The sequence below is a fragment of the Lampris incognitus genome, chromosome 9 (assembly GCF_029633865.1).
Source record: "Lampris incognitus isolate fLamInc1 chromosome 9, fLamInc1.hap2, whole genome shotgun sequence".
Taxonomy (NCBI): Eukaryota; Metazoa; Chordata; class Actinopteri; order Lampriformes; family Lampridae; genus Lampris; species Lampris incognitus.
The window spans coordinates 21,950,123-21,970,997 of NC_079219.1; the positions used below are offsets into that span (position 1 = coordinate 21,950,123).

The following is a 20,875-nucleotide window of genomic DNA, read 5'->3' on the forward strand; positions in this document are numbered from 1 at the left end:
TTGACTAGCACATTTTAGAAATGAATAAAAAAAAAACCCTTCCATCATCAGGTCCATAATGACATTTCATCCATGACTTATTTGTGCTGTTAACTTTGTCCAAGCACAGTAAAGGCATACATAGTCCTACATCAATTGCACAAACCTTCTTATTGCACATAAACCCATCTGGAAGTACTGGTTTAGCTGATGAATTTTTCAACCTTTTCACCATAACCTAGGCAATCCTGAATCATCTTTTTCTGCAGCTGTAACCTGGAGTTGCTTTTGCAGCACATACTAAGAGTCAGAGATCATGCTAGCTAGCCTTGGAATTCTGTGAACACAACAAAGGGGAAATTGATTGTTGAATATATTTAAAAAGTGTGCACAGAGTGGCCCCAAATTTAATAGAGGGAAGGTTTTCACTGCATTTTAAGCCCATAATGCATAACACTGGAATACTTCGGAGAGGAACAAAAACAGGATCTCATTACTTTCTCTGAAGGACTTCATTCTTTTCAGGACAGCCAATTCTATACATGACTGCAAGTGTTGTCCCTGCCTAGATTTTATCTGTTTTACCGCTGGTATAATCCCACGGGGGTAATCCAGTCATTTTGATCATAATTTGATCAGTATCAGTTGTAATTATCATGGAACACATGTACCTAAAAGATAAATTATGTTTTTCATTTACCTCCCTGTACAATCTGTTGTTTCTGTTACTGTCTAGACAGACAACTGTGTAGGTGTCTCCAAACAAGATGGCATTCACATATTTCCATAGAAGCTGACCGGTTTCATAATGGATCTTAATTTGGGGGGACTATTTGAAGAGTAGGTTCTCATCTGCTTAGATCTACTGTAATTTATGCTCTTCCTCGGACCTCTGTCCTTTAGAATCTCCGTCAGCAGATTCTAGAGCTGTTGGGTCCAATTTCCATGAACCACGCCACTCACTTCATGGCTGCTATTGCCTATGTATGGAATGAGCGGAAACAGGCGAAGACTCCAGTCAGGAACAAGGTTGGTTTGTAAACATGATAATATCAGAGGCATCCTGGTGGTGCAGTGTGAGAGTCTGAATAACATGCACTTGCAATGGCCTAGGGTTATTTCCCATTCTACAACTCCAATCAAACATCTGTGTCTCTCCTAGGTGATTCCCACAGCCAGCGAGGAGCAGCTGCTTCTGGTAGAACTTGTGCGCTCGGTCAGTGCCATGCGGACTGAGACTGTTATGCAGACGGTCAAAGAGGTTCTGAAGCAACCACCCTCTATTGCAAAAGAAAAGGTCAGTGCTTTAGCCCAACCTCTTACTTGTACTACTGACCATCTGTACACATTAAGTCCCATGGTGTTATTGCTCCAGGCAAGTGTCTTGTAACTGAAGTGCCTGTCTTTTAACTGAAGTCTAGATGTTGACTTGATTTTGTCCCCAGGGATAACAGAAACTGTTAGATGATACTTGTCTTTATGGTCACATCGAAAAGGTTGACTTTTCACACAACACAAGCTTAAACTCAATTGAATTTCATTAAGACTGCAGACCGCTCCACATCTGATGCAGTTTTTAGTCTTTTAGTTGAAACTTGACAACAGTCTTTCAATATAATATGTCATATTTCCTTGTCTTTCTTCTGCAGAAACACCTGTCTTTGGAAGTCTGCATGCTGCAGTTCTTTTACGCCTATGTCCAGAGGTGGGAGCAAAGTTTCATTACATCTGCTTGCTTTTCTTTGTTAGTAATTTCAGTTTTTCTTATCAAAAAATTCAATTTTCAGGGCATCCGGATAGCATAGCAGTCTATTCTGTTGCCCACCAACATGGGGATTGGCAGTTCGAATCCTCGTGTTACCTCCGGCTTGGTTGGGCATCCCTACAGACACAATTGGCCAGTCTGCAGGTGGGAAGCCGGATGTGGGTGTGTGTCCTGGTCGCTGCACTAGCGCCTCCTCTGGTCGGTCGGGGGGCCCGTTCAGAGGGGAGGGGCACTGGAGGGAATAGTGTGATCCTCCCACATGCTACGGCCCCCTGGTGAAACTCTTCACTGTCAGGTGAAAAGAAGCGGCTGGCAACTCCACATGTATCGGAGAAGGCATGTGGTAGTCTGCAGCCCTCCCCGGATCGGCAGAGGGGGTGGAGCAGCAACTGGGACGGCTCGGAAGAGAGGGGTAATTGGCCGGATACAATTGGGAGAAAAAGGAGGAAAATAAAAATAAAAAAATAAAAACTCCATTTTCCATTCTGTGCAGAAGCCTTGCTTGTGATTGTTTTGGATTAATGTAATGTTCATGACTGTTCTGTTTTACCTCCTAGGATCCCTGTTTCCAGTTTGGTTGACAGTTGGCCATCTTTGCTAGCACTTTTAAAGGACTCCGTACAGTTAGGACTTCCCGCTCCTGGACAGTTCCTTATACTTGGGTTGGTGTCTCTTTTTCTTTTTCTTTTTCACACAGACAAGTAGGGCTATGCGATATGACGATCTATATCGTGTGATGATAGAAACATATCTATTGTTTCATATTATGCTCTATCATTTATTTCATTGTCACAAATCACAGTCTTTACGGCAATATTTTTCATCATTTGGAGTCTGACCATCTTTTGCACAGATTGAATTAATAAATTACTCTTATTGGCTTTTTAATCACAAAGCTTTTATTACACATATAGTAACGTACCTAGTGTAGTTGTCGTCAACTCTTCACTGCTGTCTGTCTCTCCTCCGCTCCACTGAGCTCCGTGAGTGGAGGGGCTGAGCCCTGCCCACAGTGAAATAGAGAGCAGAGGAGAGGAGACAAGAAACTAATGCAACCATAAATGACAGCAAAATGCAGTAGAGACTATATTTATTCATGTTATTCACCTAATTTATGTGCATTCATTTCATTTCAGCTCGATGTGAGAGTTTCTACTGCATTTTGCAGTCATTTATAGCCGTGCTACTCCCTGTGGTTCAGCGAGGGTAGGATGGCTTCTTCACACATGGCCCCTTCACACGTGGCCCCTTCTGCCTGCGTGTGGACATGCTGGGGTGGCACGGACCAGAAACTATTTATTCACTGAATTCACAGAAAATGGGCTATATTGTGATATGTATCGTTATTGGGATATGAAATGACCTATGTCGGGATATGAGATTTTGGCCAAATTGCACAGCCCTACAGATATAGGCAAGTCTCTGTATACTCACAACCCCTCAACTGTTTGACCTCCAGCTCCCCATTATCAGTGTGTGAATGTTAATGGGTTGCTTTCAATTAACCGGTCGATCCAAATGATTCAATACCCCTCAACCTTCCCTGACTCTTTTTAACACAGCTCTTCTTTCCTTTCCCCTCTCCAGGGTGCTCAATGAGTTCATCTTGAAGAACCCAAATCTGGAGAGCAAGAAAGACCAGCGGGAGCTGCAGGTCATAACTCAGCTCACTTTCTATTTACCTCACATTGTTTCAATAAGAATTTCTTTGGCCATGATGATTCTGCACATATTTCTTGTCGATCCACTTCAGTTCTGTCTACCTTGTACTAATTTGCAGGTCAGTTGCTCTGTGAGACTTTAGAAAGGGAACTGAAGTATAACTGAGCTGAACTGACTGATCTTTGCTTGTGTTTCCAGGATGTGACACATAAAGTGGTGGAAGCCATTGGGACAATTGCAGGCTCCTCCCTGGAGCAAACCACTTGGCTGAGGAGGAATTTAGAGGTGAAGGCCTCCCCTCAGATTGTCATGGATGGAGCCAACTTGGAGGCTGATGTAGAAGGTGAGCTGCTTACACTGTAGTTACTCTTCTCTCTGGCTTTTTATGGTCACGTCAAATAATTGGCCCATTTGTATCACTGGTTATCCCCACTAGACCGATAGCCTGGATTATGCGTTTGGTGCTGTGTGTGTGTGCGTGTCTGTCTGTCCGACCGTCAGTGGCTAATCTTGCAAACTACTGGATCTATCAGCCTAAAATGTTTTGTGCACAGTGACTGTATAATAAAGAACCTTATATGGCTGTGGTGATTTAAAACCTTCGAAAAACATTTGTTCTTGCTATCGCCGCTTCTCTTTACTCTCTAGCTCACTCAACCAATGTTGCTCTCTTTCGTTGCCCGATTCAAGTCAACTCGGACCGGGCAGCGACATGATCAAAAGGTATTAAAAGAATTTTGAGAATAAAAAAAAATACAAAAGTTATAAAGAAACAACTTCCTCTAGGTTGCAGTCAAAACAGGAAGTGTTGCATATTCTTGTTGCTGCCCGAGTCATCCGTAAATGTGAGTCGCGTGAGCATAAACGGTCTACCTAGCTTTATTATATTATGAAAATAAAGACAGGGTTAAGGTTAGACCAAAATAGTTGTATAGCAAACTTTTTTTTTTGTGGAAAAGGCAAGTTCATATTGGTCACATTCATGCGAGGGTCCGCCTAGGAGGCTGCACATCCACAGACTGACAGACAGGCAAAGCGTTTTTGTTAGGTAGATTTTTTAGCTTGAGTGCTGCATATTACAAACTTTTTTTCTTCTTCATATTTCCCATTCAATCGACTTGGGCGCTGCACAAAAGTCTTATAATGGCAGGACAAACACTGGTTTTTCTGTCTGTGTGTGGGTGTGTATTCGTCTGCTGCTAATCTTGCATACTACTAGCCCTGTCAGCCTAATAATTGTTGTGCAGTTATGGCTATATGATCAAGGACCTCTCGTGGTTGCAGTGATTCAAAACCTTTGAAAAACCTATTTTATGCCGCAATTGAGCACTAACTCCTCAGCTGATTTTTCACTTAAGTCCGAGCACTGGAGAAGGGGAGATACGCAGGCGGTGCCTCCGTATTTTCCCTTCTCCTGCTAGGTGAAAAACGGGTTGGTTTGTCACCAAGTCCGAGCGCCGGAAAAGGGTAGATATGCCTGGCGGGGATCTGCCCTCTACTGAGTGCACTCTTCTAGTTATTGCTGTGTTTTGGCTAGTTTTATGCCTACCTGGAGTGTAAAAGGGGTTTGTTATTATTATCAACATGTTAACATACAACATTTAAATTCCAGAGTTCATGTGCACTCAATATGTCTGTGAAGTGTTCACACGCTCACATTTTGCAAATTGTTTGCATGTTTCAGCATGGCAGCATGTTTACTGCTATGCTCTCTACCACTAATGGATGCTGTTTGTGTGTATGTGTGTACCTTTTTTAGATTTAATGCTCACAGTGATGGAGGCCTCCAGCTTCACTCCATCAGTGTACAGTGTTCACGCCCTCACACTGCTGGCTGAGGTAAAAAAACAACAACAAACAATCCACTGTGTCTGTGACTCAGCTCACTCCTCACACAACTCCTGTTTCTCTGTCTGTCAGTGTCCTCTGTTATATCCAACATTTCTACCAATGCATCTTGATTGTGTCTCGGCGGAAAGGTCCTCAAGGTCTTTGACTGTCTGTTTGGTTCCGTACATAGTTTGGCACCATCACTGAGCTGCTCATAGGCTGATTTACGACTAGCCGCCTGCTTCCGTTTTAATCATTATTAGGAAACCAATAAATCGTTTACTGTACTTAGTGTGATGCTGAAAGGTGCTGGACAATTTGGTATAATGTGTCCTCATCTTCAGGCTTGGTGTACTGGGAATCATACAGCTACTGCATGAGCAGTTATTCAGTGCAGTCTGCAGCTCTAAAACTAATAGGTTTACTCAAAGCAACTGACTCCTAGAAATTTCTCTTTTGAAATGTGAGTTCCCTATGCCTGTTATTTTTTCTTTTTAATTTTGTCTCCTTTTCTGTTTTGTGTCTGTAAGTATGTTTTTATTTGTGCTGCTGCCTGTCTTGGCCAGGTCTCCCTTGGAAAAGAAATTCGTAATCTCAATGGGACTGTCCTGGTTAAATTAAGGTTAAATAAAAATAAAATAAAAAAGCACAGTGTTAGAAATGGGGTTGTAATTTAAATTTTCATAATGCCCCCCATAATGCATCCCGTGTCTGCGTGGGTTTCCTTTGGGTGCTCCAGTTTCCACCCACAGTCCAAAGACATGCAGGTCAGGTGAATTGGCTGTACTAAATTGTTCCTAGGTGTGAATTTGTGTGTGTGTGTGTGTGTGTATGTGTACGTGTGTGTTTGTGTGTGTGTGCGGTGTGTGTGTGTGTGTGGGGGGGGGGGCCCCTGTGATGGCCTGGCGGCCTGTCCAGAGTGTATCCCTGCCTGCCGCCCAATGACTGCTGGGATAGGCTCCAGCATCCCCACGACCCTGAGAGCAGGATAAGCAGTTTGCATAATGGATGGATGGATGGATTATACTTTCCTACCAGTGCAGTAATAATGTGCCTATATCACTCTTTAATCAAGAAAGCAAAACAAATAGTGCACATTTATAGATCAGCAGGTCGCTGTTTTTATTTACAGCATAAAGTCAATTTGTGCCAGTGGTGAATGCTGAATTCTCTGGTTGTTTATATGTGTCAGGTGCTGGCTCATCTCCTGGACATGGTGTTCTACAGTGATGAAAAGGAGAGGGTAATTCCATTGCTAGTTAACATCATGCACTATGTGGTGCCCTACCTCCGCAACCACAGGTATGGACCAACCTACTTTTTACATTACCCCGGTGTGTTTTACATTTTAGAATCAACTTTATTGGCCAAGTGTGCATGCACACTAGAAATTTGACTCCGTTGCACAGCGGCTTCTAGCACTTGCAGTCATCACTCACACAGATAAAGGAAAAATAAAACAACACAACAAAACAAAAACAGAAGAAATAAATGGAACAACAGCAGGACATGGGAGGCAAATTATCTAGAAGTTGTATGTGTATTTACAGTTGTACATTTGTGTTGCACAAACATTTGTATTGCACATCATAGATACGTATGTAGGTGAGACATCGTGACCAGAGGTGGCTATTAACAAAGTGTCAACATAAGTGTCTATTTCTGCACCATACTGTTAAGTGTTCATGAGAGACATGGCCTGTGAGAAAAAACTGTTCCTGTGTCTGGTGGTTGTGGTGCTCATTGCTCTGTAGCACTTGCCAGAGGGTAGGAGTTCAAACAGACCATGTCCTGGGTGTGGGGGGACTATGCTAATACTGCCTGCCTGTTTCCAGGCTCTAGAAGTGTACAAGTCCTGTAGGGTGGGCAGTGGAGCCCCAGTGATTTTTTCTGTGGTCCTTACTGTTCGCTGCAGTCTGTTCCTATTCTGTTTTGTTGCTGCTCCAAACCAGACTGTGATGGATGTGCAACAGCTCCTGTGATAGACCAAATTTCCTCGGTTGCTGTAGAAAGAACATCCTCTACTAGGCCTTTTTGAGGATGGAGTTGATGTTGGACTCCTACTTTGGGTCTTTGGTAATGGCAGTTCCCAGAAACTTGAAGGTCTCCACGGTTGACACAGGGCTGTGAGGGGGAGCAGTGCTGAGGGGTGTCTCCTAAAGTCCACTGTCACCTCCACAGTGTTGAGCATGTTCAGCTCCAAGTTGTTCTGACTACACTAGAGCCCCAGCCCTTCAACCTCCCACTGATATGCAGACTTGTTGCTGTCCTGGATGATTCTGATGACCATAGTGTCATCTAAAATCTTCAGTAGTTTAACAGCTGGGTCCTTGGAGGTGCAGTCATTGGTGTAGAGGGAGAAGAGCAGCAGGGAGAGGAAACAACCCTGGGGTGCACCAGTGTTAACTGTCTGTATACCAGAAATGATTTCCCCCAGCCTTACTTGCTGTTTCCTCCACAGTCATCTCCACAGTCTTAAGCATGTTCAGCTCCAAGTTATTCTGACTACACCAAAGCACCAGCCCTTCAACCTCCCGCCAATATCCAGACTTGTTGCTATCCTGGATGAGTCTGATGACCATAGTGTCATCTGAATACTTCAGTAGTTTAACAGCTGGGTCCTTGGAGATGCAGTCAATGGTGCAGAGGGAGAAGAGCAGTGGAGGAGAGGACGCAACCTTGAGGAGCACCAGTGCTGACTGTCTGTATACTAGAAATGACTTCCTCCAGCCTCACCTGCTGTTTCCTGCCTGTCAGGAAGCTGTTGATCCACTGACAGATGGCAGGGCATACAGTGAGCTGGGAGAGTTTGGAGGAGAGGATTTCTGGAATGATGGTGTTGAACGCCGAGCTGAAGTCCACAAACAGGATCCTTGCGTATGTCACTGGGCAGAGTCAGGGTGTTGCAGGAGGTAGTGCAGTCCCATGTTGACTGCAGCATCCACTGACCTATTTGCCCAGTAGACAAACTGCAGGGGGTCCAGCAGGTGTCTTGTGATGTTCTTCAGGTGGGCCAACACTAGTCATTTAAAAGTCTTCATGTCCAAAGATGTCAGAGCAACAGGATTGTAGTCTTTCAGTCCTGTGATTGAGGGTTTCATTAGAACTGGGATGATGGTGGAGCGTTTGAAGAAGGAGGGGACTTCACACAGCTCCAGGGATCTGTTGAAGATCTGTGTGAAGATTGGAGCCAGTTGGTCAGCAAAGGCTTTAAGACACAATAGGGAGACACAGTCTGGACCCAGTGCTTTCCTGGTCTTCTGTCTATGGAAAAATTGCCTCACATCCTCTACATGTATCTTGAGTGCAGCCCGAGCATTGGGGGGGAGGGAGTAGTGGGGTTGCCAAAGGTGTGATGGGGGCTGTTGACATTGGGCTGGAGTGGTTGGGGGAGGGGGGGATTTGTCTCTCTCAAACCTGCAATACAAGACAGTCAGCCAAATCTTTGTTTACCTCAGCACAGGGGGATGGTTTTCTATAATTTGTGAAGTCTTGCAGGCCCCTCCACACTGATGCAGGGTCATGGCTGAAAACCTGTTTTTCAGCTTTTCAGTGTAGCTTGGTTTAGCCACTCTGATTGTGATTTAAATGTCCTCATTTTGTGTCTAGTATTAACATTACAACAGTGTAGAATGACTCTTTACCAGCCATTTACACTGAAGTACCTTTTTTTAATTTTTGAACGGTAGAACATAGAAAAGAAATGCATAGGAAAAGTTGTTTTGAAAAATTAGTGCTGTTTCAAGCCCCTTAAACTAAGAAGAAAGCTTAAACTAATTGAATTGGCAAGTGAAAGTGTGAGTCACAGTTTGTTATATGCATGTTTAGAGGAATGCATACTGTTTATCGTCTCCCCTGGCAGTGCTCACAACGCCCCCAGCTACCGGGCATGCATCCAGCTGCTGAGCAGCCTGAGTGGGTACCAGTACACCCGTCGTGCCTGGAAGAAGGAGGCCTTTGATCTCTTCATGGACCATACCTTCTTCCAGATGGACTCCACCTGTGTCAGCTAGTGAGTTTGAGAGGAACTGTGACCCCACATGTGTTTGTGTCTGTGGCTGTCTGTCTGTGCATCTCCATGTAGTATAAGCCTGTCCATTTAAGTCATTTGTATTTGTTTTCAGTTGGAGAGCTATCATCGATCACCTGATGACCCATGACAAGACCACATTCCGAGACCTCATGAGTAAGCCTTTGAAATGATGCTAAGATTCTCATTGGGAGTGACGAAGAAGGATAGGATTAGGAACAAGCATATTAGGGGGACAGCTCAGGTTGGACGGTTTGGCGACAAAGCAAGAGAGGCATGATTGAGATGGCTTGGACATGTGTGGAGGAGAGATGCTGGGTATATTGGGAGAAGGATGCTGAATATGGATCTGTCAGGGAAGAGGAAACGAGACAAGCCAAAGAGGAGGTTTATGGATGTGGTGAGGGAGGAAATGCAGGTGGCTGGTGTGACAGAGGAAGATGCAGAGGGCAGGCAGAAATGGAAACGGATGATTTGCTGTGGCGACCCCTAACGGGAGCAGCGAAAGTAGTAGTAAATGAGTAAGCCTTTGAAATCCCCTCAGTTTCTCATTTAACTATACATGTTAGAGCTAGTTACCTATAGACATTTATCCCATTCGACCTGTTTGTAGTGTGGCGAGTGTTTTCAGAACTTTTCTGTCTAAACTCCAGTAGAGTCAAACTTACAAGTGTCAGCATTGCCTAGCCTTACCCTGTAACTGCTCATCAGATACTCCAGTCTAATTTGTGGAAAAATACGCCTAATAAGGTGTCTTAAAAAATTAATTGCTGAAGTTGACATTGAAACAAAGTCACTGAAAAAATAACACCAGTGTATTTTACCTAAATATTTAAGTTGAACTGGGTTTTTTTTGCAGGCCAGTTCATTGCTTTTTTTTAATCTTGTAGTGTACAACTGCCCTAACATTAAAGCCAGTGATATTGGCGTGTCATATATTAAGATCCTGTTAAAAGCCTTATAGGAAATTGAATAATAGTTAACCGGGTTTGTTTCTGCAGCCCGTGTGGCTGTGGCTCAGAGCAGCTCTCTCAGCCTGTTCACTAACCGAGATGCGGAGCTGGAACAGAGGGCCATGCTGCTCAAACGCCTTGCCTTCACCATCTATAGCAGCGAAGTGGACCAGTACCAGAAATACCTGCCAGACATACAGGGTAAAAGCACCTACATACAGTGTACACACCCTTGTGTAGGAGTTTTGATTAACCCCCACTCTCTTAATCAAATACACAAAAAGAAATAAAATAAAAGAGAAGAGATTGAAACGTAAACAAGATAGGAAACTACCAGGCCCCAGAACAAGGGTTTTGGCTCATAAGTGCTAAAAGCTTGGGGTGTCTGGGTAGTGTAGTGGTCTATTCCGTTGTCTACCAACACGGGGATCGCCGGTTCGAATCCCTGTTTCACCTCCGGCTTGGTTAAGCATGCCTACAGACACAATTGGCTGTGTCGCGAGTGGGAAGCCAGATGTGGGTATGTGTCCTGGTTGCTGCACTAGCGCCTCCTCTGGTTGGTTGGGGCGCCTGTTCGGGGGGGGGGGGGGCTGGGGGGAATAGCATGATCCTCCCACACGCTACGTCCCCCTGGCAAAACTCCTCACTGTCAGGTGAAAAGAAGCGGCTGGCGACTCTACATGTATTGGAGGAAGCATGTGGTAGTCTGCACCCCCTTGTTCCTCCCCCTCTGCAGCAGAGGGGGTGGAACAGCGACCGGGACAGCTTGGAAGAGTGGGGTAATTGGCCATGTACAATTGGGGAGAAAAAGGGGGAAAAATCCCCCCTCCCAAAAAAACAGTGCTAAAAGCAGCTTCACATAAAATGTTATCTTGAGTAGTAGCTTACTTTTTCATTTGGTGTTTTGCAAGCAAGAATTGGTCAAGCCTATCGTAAGCATTTTCTGTGTGTGTGTGTGTGTGTGTGTGTGTGTGTGTGTGCGTGTGCGTGTGCGTGCGTGCATGTGTAATCAGAGCGCCTGGTAGAGAGTCTCCGCCTGCCTCAGGTGCCCATCCTCCATGCTCAAGTGTTCCTGTTCTTCAGAGTGCTCCTGCTCCGCATGTCCCCTCAACACCTCACTTCACTGTGGCCCACCATGATCACTGAACTGGTTAGAACTACACATATTGATATGCAAACTACCCTTCTGATGCCAAATATTGCTCACTTCCTAATAGGGAACAATGAATTATTACACTAGATCCAGGTGTTTACTATCTCCTCCTCTACTCATAGGTTCAGGTGTTTCTACTCATGGAACAGGAGCTAACAGCAGATGAGGACATATCAAGGTAAATGTGGCTGTCAGCAAGACTGTATAAACATCAGAGAAAAGAAATTCAGTGACAGTTGTTTTTCTGCACCATCCAAGTGATATAATAAAAGAACTTGGGTTTATTTTGTGCAGCTGATGCTCACATTGATTTTGACTATGGAACATTTTCTTTGCAGTAGATTTCTCAGTGCCTGATATCATACAGATAACTTGGAAAAAAACAACAGCTTCCTTTTCTGTTTGGATTATGGTATTATTCCTATAAGCCTTTCTTCATCTCTAGGACATCTGGGCCATCAGTGGCAGGACTGGAGACCACCTACTCAGGTGGGAATGGCTTCTCCACCTCCTACAACAGCCAGCGGTGGCTCAACCTCTACCTGTCTGCCTGCAAGCTGCTGGATCTGGCCTTGGCACTACCTTCTGAGAGCCTACCACAGTTCCAGATGTCAGTGCAAATAAATCTGGTTATGATATACTTAGTGGGTGAGAGGGAATGAGTGTATATGTGGATTATGGATGTGAAATAAAGTTAGCTATCAGTAAATGCCGCTGGCACTCGCTCATGTCCAATAACTAAAGCTTAAAGATGTTGCAACTTAGACAGAGCTTTGGTGTATTACAGGTACCGCTGGGCCTTCATCCCCGAGGCGTCAGACGATTCAGGACTGGAGGTGAGGCGGCAGGGGACACACCAGAGAGAGTTCAAGCCACACGTGGTCCGACTAGCCAAGCTGCTGAGGAAACGAGCCAAGGTATTTCATCCGTCTGTACCACTTTAGCAACACACACAAGGTATTTTGATGATGGAGACAAATGGATATATCTTACAAAGCATGTATTTGGGGCAAGGCCACAGTGGAACAATTAGATATAGAGAAATACCGGAGCAGGAACTTTTGTTGCCTCTGTGGTATTGGGGATTTTAATGCCCCCCCCCCTTTTTATGTTGGCAGAACCTCTTTGTTTGTTCTGTGATTTGTAGTCCCTTTCCTTTATAAAAGGTAGAATTAAACTCAGAATATAAAATATGTCATATGGCCTAGATAACATAATCGTCAACAGGCACATTTTATGGATTTAATTCAACATTTCGGATATATCCAAATATATGTCTGATGACATTACTGAAAATTTATTAAAGTGATGTTTTTTGAAGAATCCATTAAAGGGTTCTTTGTTTTTGTTTTATATCATCTAGCTATACTAATAAGAACATGATGGTGAGGGTAGGGTTTTGCTGTGGCTGTACAAGGGGCTTTTTAATAACATCCTGCATGCTTTACTACAGTCCAAGACACCAAATTGGACAGCTGCATCCTTCAAACAACCGGAGGTGTATATCAAAAATTCTTCCTATCAATACAAAAAATAAAATAAAATAATTGTGCTCCTAGAAAAACCCAGAGGAGGACTGCTCCAGCCGCACCCTGTCCTGGGAACCAGGCCACTTGCTGCTGACCCTCTATGTGATCCGCAGCATGGAACAGCTCCTGCCTTTCTTCAACCTCCTCAGCCAGGTGTTCAGCAGCAAGGCTAGCAGTCGTTCAGGTCCTGCCTACGCCAGTGCTCCCAGCGACGCCGCCTTCCCTGCTCACAAGGACAGCCACAAGCTGGAGAGCCAGAAAGTGTTCTGGAGTCGTGCCCGGCAGAACATTGAGGAGATGGTGGAGAAGGACTTCCTGGAGGGCCTTATAAAGACGTAAAAAAGGGGGCTGCAAGGGGATAAACTGGGGATACATATCGTCAACACTAGTGAAAAACCTCAACTTGTATATATGAAAAAAAAAAATCTAAGGGAATATCAACAGGAAACTTATACAAAACAGAAACGAGTTTGTACATTTTTTTCTATTTTTAAGGACAATTTCGCTTTTCAGAAGCTATTCTATTTAATTTTAATTATTTCTATCGATGGAGCAGCTTTAACAACTGACTAACATTTTGTGTGAGTTCTTCGAGAAGATGTGATGACGCTGTGCCATTCCATATTGATGTGACTTAATAAAATAAAGACTTACAATGATGGGTTAACCTGTGAAACGTCTGACTTCCTAACATTTCAGTGCATCCGTTGTACTCCTTCCTCCTAACCTTAGTGGGCGGTGCAACTCGGACTCAAGACTCAATTAAAAAGATGTGTATGTATGTGTGTGTGGGGGGGTATTTGAATCAGAATCGGTCATCACTTGTTGGTGTGATTTCGGGGGCACGGTGGGCGAATTCGTCCGCAACCGTCAGTCCAAGTGCGTTTTTAATGCTGGGCGGCGTCCAAAACCCGTACCCTACCGTACTGTACTGTACTGACACTGACGCTGTATTGACAAGGTCAGCACCACGGACAGAGACCTAGACCGCGCACATGGGCTGACCCGTTAAGGAAACGGTAAAGCCCTCGTCCCCCGCCCCCTTTCTCTCCCGATAGTATGTGACCCTGCAGAATGAGCTAAAAAGCGACGGTTCCTAGCTTCCGATGGAGTAATGTGACCTTCATAACATGCCAGCAGTCTGCTTTAGCGATAGGTTTGCTGATCGTGAACGTCTTGGCCTGTCAGCTGCCTGGTTGGCTGTCCCGCGTCCCTTCCAGATCTCGCGAGAAGTGGAGAGAGGGTCTTAATATATATAAATATATATATTTTTTATTATATCTGTTTTAGAGAGCCAACGCTGCTGAGCTGGGTTGGTGATGACGCGTCACCTGACTCAGACAAGGGGCGGGGTGAGATGAAAACGTAAATAAATTAATAAATAAATAAAGAGGATGCAAATCTAAAAAAACAAAACAAAACAAAAAACGCCACCATCCGCTGCCCCCGTTTGAAGTGCTGGTTTGTAGGCTTGTCGGTGGGCCCGAGAGAGAAAGCGCTGAGGGGAGCGATGTCCTTTCCCTGAAAGGGGATGGTGTCAGCCCGGGTCTGGCGTGCTCCTCAGTGAGAGGCGACATTCTCCGCTGAAAACCACGGACCGCGGAGGAGGAGGAGGAGGATCCGAGAGGCTTGGAAGAGAGGGGCAGCCGTCGAGCATCAACGGCGACCGTCCGCCTCACGACGAAGGCCAGTCACGCTTTACAGTAAGCATTGGGTGCTTTTTAGACGGGGGGGGGGGGTGAACAACATGTAAAAAATAAAGCCCGTTATTTTCGAATGTGAATCCTGCCGTATGTTTGCTGTCGTTTACTGACTACGGAATTACATGGGGCGGGGGGGGGGGTATCGCTATAGTCGCTTCTAAACGGCAGCTTTGCGTACAAGTAGCATGGTAGCCGTCTTCAGCCAGATCCTGATTTCTCCCAGAAACGCTCTGCAGCCTCACGAATACGCCGCACATCACACGCGAGAAGGGGACGGGAGACACTAATGCCTCCCCCTCCTGAAACTGACAAAGCAATTTAATGTCCTGGATAACAGAAAGTAACGCGTTTTAGACAGATATCGGGTTAATAACTGGCTGATAATTGTAGTTGTGGGTATATTTTCCTCTCTCTCTTTAAGGCAAACTGTAGTAGAATCTCCCTCCCTCTCTCTCTCCCTCTCTCCCTCTCTCTCAGCGCTGTGAGGACAGCTGGGAGCACAGAGACCGGACTGTCATCGGGGTGGGGGGTGGGGGGGCATATTTGACGTTTTGATTCCGGAGGTTTGTCGCCGTTGAGAGGGAAAGAAGATGTCGGGGCAGACGCTGACGGACCGCATCGCCGCGGCGCAGTACAGCTTGACAGGCTCCGAGGTGTCCCGGGCTGTGTGTAAATCCACCACACATGAGCAGACGGCGCCCAAGAAAAAACACCTGGAATGTGAGTAGCATACCCATCTGCACCCCCGCCCCCGTCCTCTCTTTGTCACTCATAGCTGGGCCTTGCGTGAAGGCCATGTTGTCCCATGCTCAGTGCTGTGCGAGCGTGTATTACATGCAGATGTGTGTGTGTGTGTGTGTGTGTGTGTGTGTGTGTGTGTGTGTGTGTGTGTGTGTGTGTGTGTGTGTGTGTGTGTGTGTGTGTGTGTGTTTGATCAGAGAGGATAGGGAGGTGCTCTCTTCCTCTATGAGACCTGCAGACAAATATACTTTCTAGAGAGGTGGTCAGCATTTTAAACAAAAAAAAGAATAATTTAAAAAATGACACCATGCTGTACTGTAACTCCTTCATGGGAGAATGAATGGAAGAAGTCCTGTCGTATACGCCGTACAGTCCTTAAACTGTGCAGTTCCAAGTAAATTCTCGTCGTTCCCCCTTGAGTCAATCGTTCAGGTTTTAGGCGTATTGAATAATGGATTCCTGCTCCAGTGTTGGTGAATGCATAATTGAAAAGGTGAAAGGTGCTGTTGTTACTACACACATGGGCCCCATGCCTGGAGACATGCCCCTGTGGTGGCACAAAATGTGGGCGGGCGCTGTCAGCTTGTATCCTTGATTTATTGCTTCGCACAAACAAAGCAAAGAGGTTTTCTAAGGGCAAGTCCATCAATGTGACGTTGATCGTGTCCATTTCCCATCGCTGAAGTTGCAGAGTATGACCATTCAGCTCTGGGAAAAAAGCATATTGCAAACTTGTAGAAAATCAGAGGAACGGTGATGCCCAGGGGCCCCGAGCAAGAGGGGCCGGAAAGAGGCTGCGTTTTAGTAGGTTTCCATAAAGAATGCCTTTAACCTCATTATCTTGTGTGGATGTCAGGATTTCTCATTGAACATTGGTGTAAACTTTATTCTGTTTATTCAAAATGATGAGAAATATGTAACTTTTATCCGGGAGTCTTTCCACAGTAATACCCCCACCACCTCACCCCCAGTATCACTTTTGCAGGTGGTCTCTGGGCTTAAACCCCCCCCCCCAGAGACCTTTTGGTAATCTGTCTCACAATTAGGCCAACAGACTGTCCTGGGTGCAGCCTGATAAGCTGAGCAGTGCATGTCAAATCAGATGATGAGTAATTGAAGTCTCATAGCCTCTACGCTACAGTGGTATTAACATGTCGATATTAAAACCTTGGAAGAAAAATCACAAATCCAGTGGGCAAAATCAGTCACCCCAGTCCAGCATCTTGTGTCCGGACTAAAGCAAATTTATGAGCTACTTCTAATCACTGCACAACTGATTGGAAAACTTGCTCACTTGCCAAAGATGTGTCAGCATTCTTTTGATAGCCCTAAGTGCTTAGTAGGCATTCTCCTCCTCATATACAGCAACTGGTCGCCCTTGCTTAGTGTTTATTATATCACCATTGTTGGCTGCCTAAGCCTTGATTGGTAAGACATACAGCCTGCTTGAGAATTGTTTTAGTAACATGCCAACACCCATTCGGTTCTATTAAGTGCAGATGCAGGGGGACATCCTCAACATCTATGGATGATAATCACTTTCAAATTCAGCAGGAAATCTTCTACTGTGCAACCCCTGACAGCAAAGATCCACAGTTAACAGGATGCTAAAACTGCAGGTGACGAAATTGCGGCATTGACTGTTCATCATTCACTTGGTCAGATGACAACAGCCCCAGACATCAGCAATGAGGTCATCTTAGTTAGTGTATGTATACTTCCTTCAGGGTTTTCTCGATAGAAATGTATCAGAAGTCCAGGAGATCATCTCTTATGGATTGTGACTTTATAACCACCAACTGTTTCCTAGTCTGTTGCCACGGTGATCTGATTCAGGAGCAGGAGGGCAGTCAGCTCATCTGCTGTGGACCCAAAGCCCCAGACATTGAGAGGAGGGGTGGGGGGAGCGATGGAGCCAGCTGGAGGGAAAAGTCAGACACCAGAAATCAAAGTTGTGCATGTGGGACAGATTGCTTCGGGGGTCAAAGTCAGCAGAGGCAGAGTAGTCGGACTACCTGGAATCCACAACAAAGACATCGACACACTGACTTTTTTTTCGCTGAGCTGTGTTCAGGGATATATCAAATGTAGACCACCATTTTATGTAGGCACTAATAGACAAAACTTGATCAGGTGAAGTTAGACTCAGAGTAAGACAACCTCCATTATAATTATTACAAGAGATGGTGGTGTGTGTGTGTGTGTGTGTGCGCACGCGCATGTGTGTGTGTGTGTGTGTGTGTGTGTGTGTGTGTGTGTGTGTGTGTGTGTGCGCTTGAATACAAAGTGCCTTTGGCGAGATTCCAGTGAAAGTCGTTGAAAGAGCCTCTGTGTATGGGCAGCATGGTGCCGACAGGGAAGGTGAGCTGTGAGTTGTTGCCTCAGGTCCTGCTTAGTTGGCAAGATGTTTCTTTTAGTAGGTTTCCATATACCAGCTTGGGGGCAATATCCCAAAATGTGTAAAGAACTTCCATTGGTTAGTGAAATGTACCTCTCTTAACATTGAGAAATTTTATTGAACTCTAACTGAGAATTGTGCAGTGGAATGTAATTGATTGATTGATTGATTGCAAGACCACCTGCCATGCTGGCAGGCAGAGGACTCATGGTTCCACCATGGGGTTGGCAACCCAACTCCAATGGCATGTTTATTTCTATGCCTAACAGGCACCTGGTTTTCTCCTGGATTGTCACCTTGCTGTGGTGGAGAAGCTCGTGTGTACTAATGATCCCAAGAGCTGTGCTGTCTGGAGCTTGGCTCCTGGTAGGATCACCCAAGGCGGATAGATCAAGTTCCAGATGAAGTGCGATCCAACAAAGACCTCAACAGCGGGCCCAGTCGGAAGACGTCTCCAGGTCACAATGGCAGTGAAGGTGGATGAAGGCTGCAACAGAGAGTGGTCCCCTATCATCTTGGTTCTCCATGCCATTGGACTCTGGCAACCCCCTGCCAAGGACCGTGTGGTGGCTTCAGGCGCATCAGCCACTCCATGTAAAAGGCTGTCATGTGCAGGTCTCCTCCCATTATGCAGCTCTAGGATCGGCCTCTACATTCACCTGAGGACCTAGAGGGACCCAGAGGGAGGACGGTCATACTCAACCCTGAGTAACCCCCGATATGCTGGTGGTGTAGCCTTGATAACAAGGTTGATCCTTGCTCTCCAGCTGAGGCTTGTTGTGCATTGTGGGGTCAGTTAAGAGCTCAACAGCCTGATTAAATTGACTCCAGTGGGAACCTTATTTCTGTCTAACTAAAGATGAGCCCTTTGAATAATCCTTGCTAGTTTAAGAGAAAGCTATTGCCTTTAGGTGCATCAATCACAACTGTAATGACAGTTATAGGGAAGCGACAGGGAATACATGAAGCGCGTAAGGTTATTTTAGCTCTATTAAAACCTGATGAAAATGGATCCACTTGCTGCTTCGATGCTTTCATCTTTATTATCAACTGCCTCTGTTGGGTGTTAGCTGGTTTGGTCGGGACACAGGCTGAGGTCTCTTTTCAAGTCTGACTCAAACGTCTTAGAGCCTGATCAGAGGACATGCAGGGCAGCCATGTCCCAAAGGGAGATGGTTAGCGAGCTACAGTGGGGGCATTTGGGGTGTCTGCCAAATGAGGATGTGTCAATTTCTAAAGACAAGCCCCTCCACCATCCATGCTGCCCCTAATAACCTCCTTTTTATGGACTGCCAGTCACGTTGCCTTAAACTCTTAATCCTCCTAACGTTGAGGGAGTTATGGACGGTGCTGTTTGAAATTCTCTTCCACTCTTTCTGTTTCTCTCAGTCTTCAATCAAGATATTTTTTCCACATTTTTAGGTTGTGTCTTTCCCATTTGGCTGTTGTGTGTTGCATTCATAATCACACCTGCTCTGCTGCTGTGCCACAATTGCAGTCAGTCCAATTTGCAGCTTTTCTTCTCTGGATATTCATATATTGCTTACAGCTGATAAGGATGCACGTGTTTCTGGTGTGAATACGTGTGTGTGCGCGCATGCGTGTGTGCGCATGTGCATGTGTGTGTGTGTGTGTGTGTTCGAGTATGGAGAATTGGAGGTGTGGAAAAAAAATCCACTACAGAGCCCCATTGGCTCCCATCACGCTGTTAACACGTCATGAGTCACCAGCAACATATTTCCACATTTTAGAGACAGGCAATGTTCAGTTCTTGTGGGAAATGCACAAAAAGAGATATGCTATTACCATCAAATGAAATGTGTGCATACCATTTTGCTAATTCTACCATATCAAAGTGGTGTCTCAAGTAGTTTTTGTAAAATTAATTGCGTTATGTGTTTAAACTGCATCTAGCTGCATCAGTGTTTTTTTTTCTATTAAAAAAATCCTATTTAATTTCAAACAAAGGTCTGAAGCAGAACAGGCAAGAGTGGCTACACGACTGGTATCATTGTGTAGCCCTAAATAGATTTTACGCTAATAGATTGACATAAGTGTGTATTTCATTTGTATAGCAAGTTTGTATGTGTAGCCTATGAGTACAGTATGTATGTATGTATGCTTGCAAAGGTACTTACGTACTCATTAAATAGTGCTTGTGGGTCTTGTTGGGATCATGTGTGCCTAAGCGGCAGAGAGCGAGAAAACCCAGCGATCAGACTCTTTCAGACTTACAAATCGTTTTCAGTGTCTCCATGTTTCCCATTTGCGTGGTAGCATGTTTCTCTGTCCTTCTCCCCCCCGTTTCATTCTATTTGCCCGTTCTCTCCATGATAGCCGCTGCAACAATGAGACTGTGCAGCACTAGCTTAACACTGAGCTGCTGTGTGCAGAGGAAGAGGGGGAGTCAGGGGAGGACTGCTGAAAGGGCTCGGCGTTTCACAATTTACATCCTTAAACCCCAGAGTGCCTCTGGAGTGCCAGGCATCGAGAGGGAGAGGGAGCTTTCTAATGACGTGCAACCCGATTAATGGGTTGGGTTGAGGAACACCCATAAAGCTAATAACAAACCTCTATCCACTCTAAATCTGATCTGCCAGTAGAAATTGATCGGACTTTCTTTCGTTAGGCATACTCTCTCGCTCACCACCTCCCCAAGTCTTTGCAATACAATATTTGGAGGTCAGAACGCCCTTGAGTCAGCTAGCCAGCTTAAAAAAAAATAATCTAAAAAATAATTTTGCTGAATTTGCCTCACTTTTTCTCATCTCTCACCATTGCCAAAAGAAATATCCTGTCTCTTTGTAGATGTTCTAGGTAGTTATGCCCCAGTGTATTTTTTTTGTCTGGGGAGGAGGCGGGGTATATACACACACACACACACACACACACACACACACACACACACACACACACACACACACATATATATATATATATATATATATATATATATATGTCAATACAGATCAATGCAAACAAGTAATCTGTATTGATATTCCGCTCCTCATTAGTTGAGCATTTATAACAACACCACTGACGGTTTTGGAAAAAAACGTTATATATATATAAAATTAATCCAGTTAGTCAAGTAAATTCTCTATGAGACAGTACAAGCCTGTTTCATGCTAT

General features: G+C 45.0%; 2 protein-coding genes across 2 annotated transcripts in view; both read left to right on the plus strand.

The window, feature by feature from the left end:
- dop1a (DOP1 leucine zipper like protein A) overlaps positions 1–13,567 on the plus strand; it is a 37,089-nt gene extending 23,522 nt beyond the window's left edge. The window contains exons 22-37 of the mRNA XM_056285669.1: positions 883–1,008; positions 1,142–1,276; positions 1,629–1,684; positions 2,302–2,406; positions 3,332–3,398; positions 3,605–3,749; positions 5,166–5,245; positions 6,429–6,538; positions 9,099–9,248; positions 9,361–9,422; positions 10,268–10,420; positions 11,233–11,369; positions 11,495–11,550; positions 11,818–11,982; positions 12,160–12,289; positions 12,932–13,567. Coding sequence (XP_056141644.1) covers positions 883–1,008; positions 1,142–1,276; positions 1,629–1,684; positions 2,302–2,406; positions 3,332–3,398; positions 3,605–3,749; positions 5,166–5,245; positions 6,429–6,538; positions 9,099–9,248; positions 9,361–9,422; positions 10,268–10,420; positions 11,233–11,369; positions 11,495–11,550; positions 11,818–11,982; positions 12,160–12,289; positions 12,932–13,240 — 1,986 coding nt within the window. The 3' untranslated portion in view covers positions 13,241–13,567. The remainder of the gene's footprint in view (positions 1–882; positions 1,009–1,141; positions 1,277–1,628; positions 1,685–2,301; positions 2,407–3,331; positions 3,399–3,604; positions 3,750–5,165; positions 5,246–6,428; positions 6,539–9,098; positions 9,249–9,360; positions 9,423–10,267; positions 10,421–11,232; positions 11,370–11,494; positions 11,551–11,817; positions 11,983–12,159; positions 12,290–12,931) is intronic.
- A 1,627-nt stretch (positions 13,568–15,194) lies between these two features.
- Positions 15,195–20,875, plus strand: part of snap91a (synaptosome associated protein 91a) — a 59,096-nt gene continuing 53,415 nt past the window's right edge. Inside the window, exon 1 of the mRNA XM_056286619.1 lies at positions 15,195–15,324. Within this exon, the coding sequence (XP_056142594.1) occupies positions 15,195–15,324 (130 nt within the window). The remainder of the gene's footprint in view (positions 15,325–20,875) is intronic.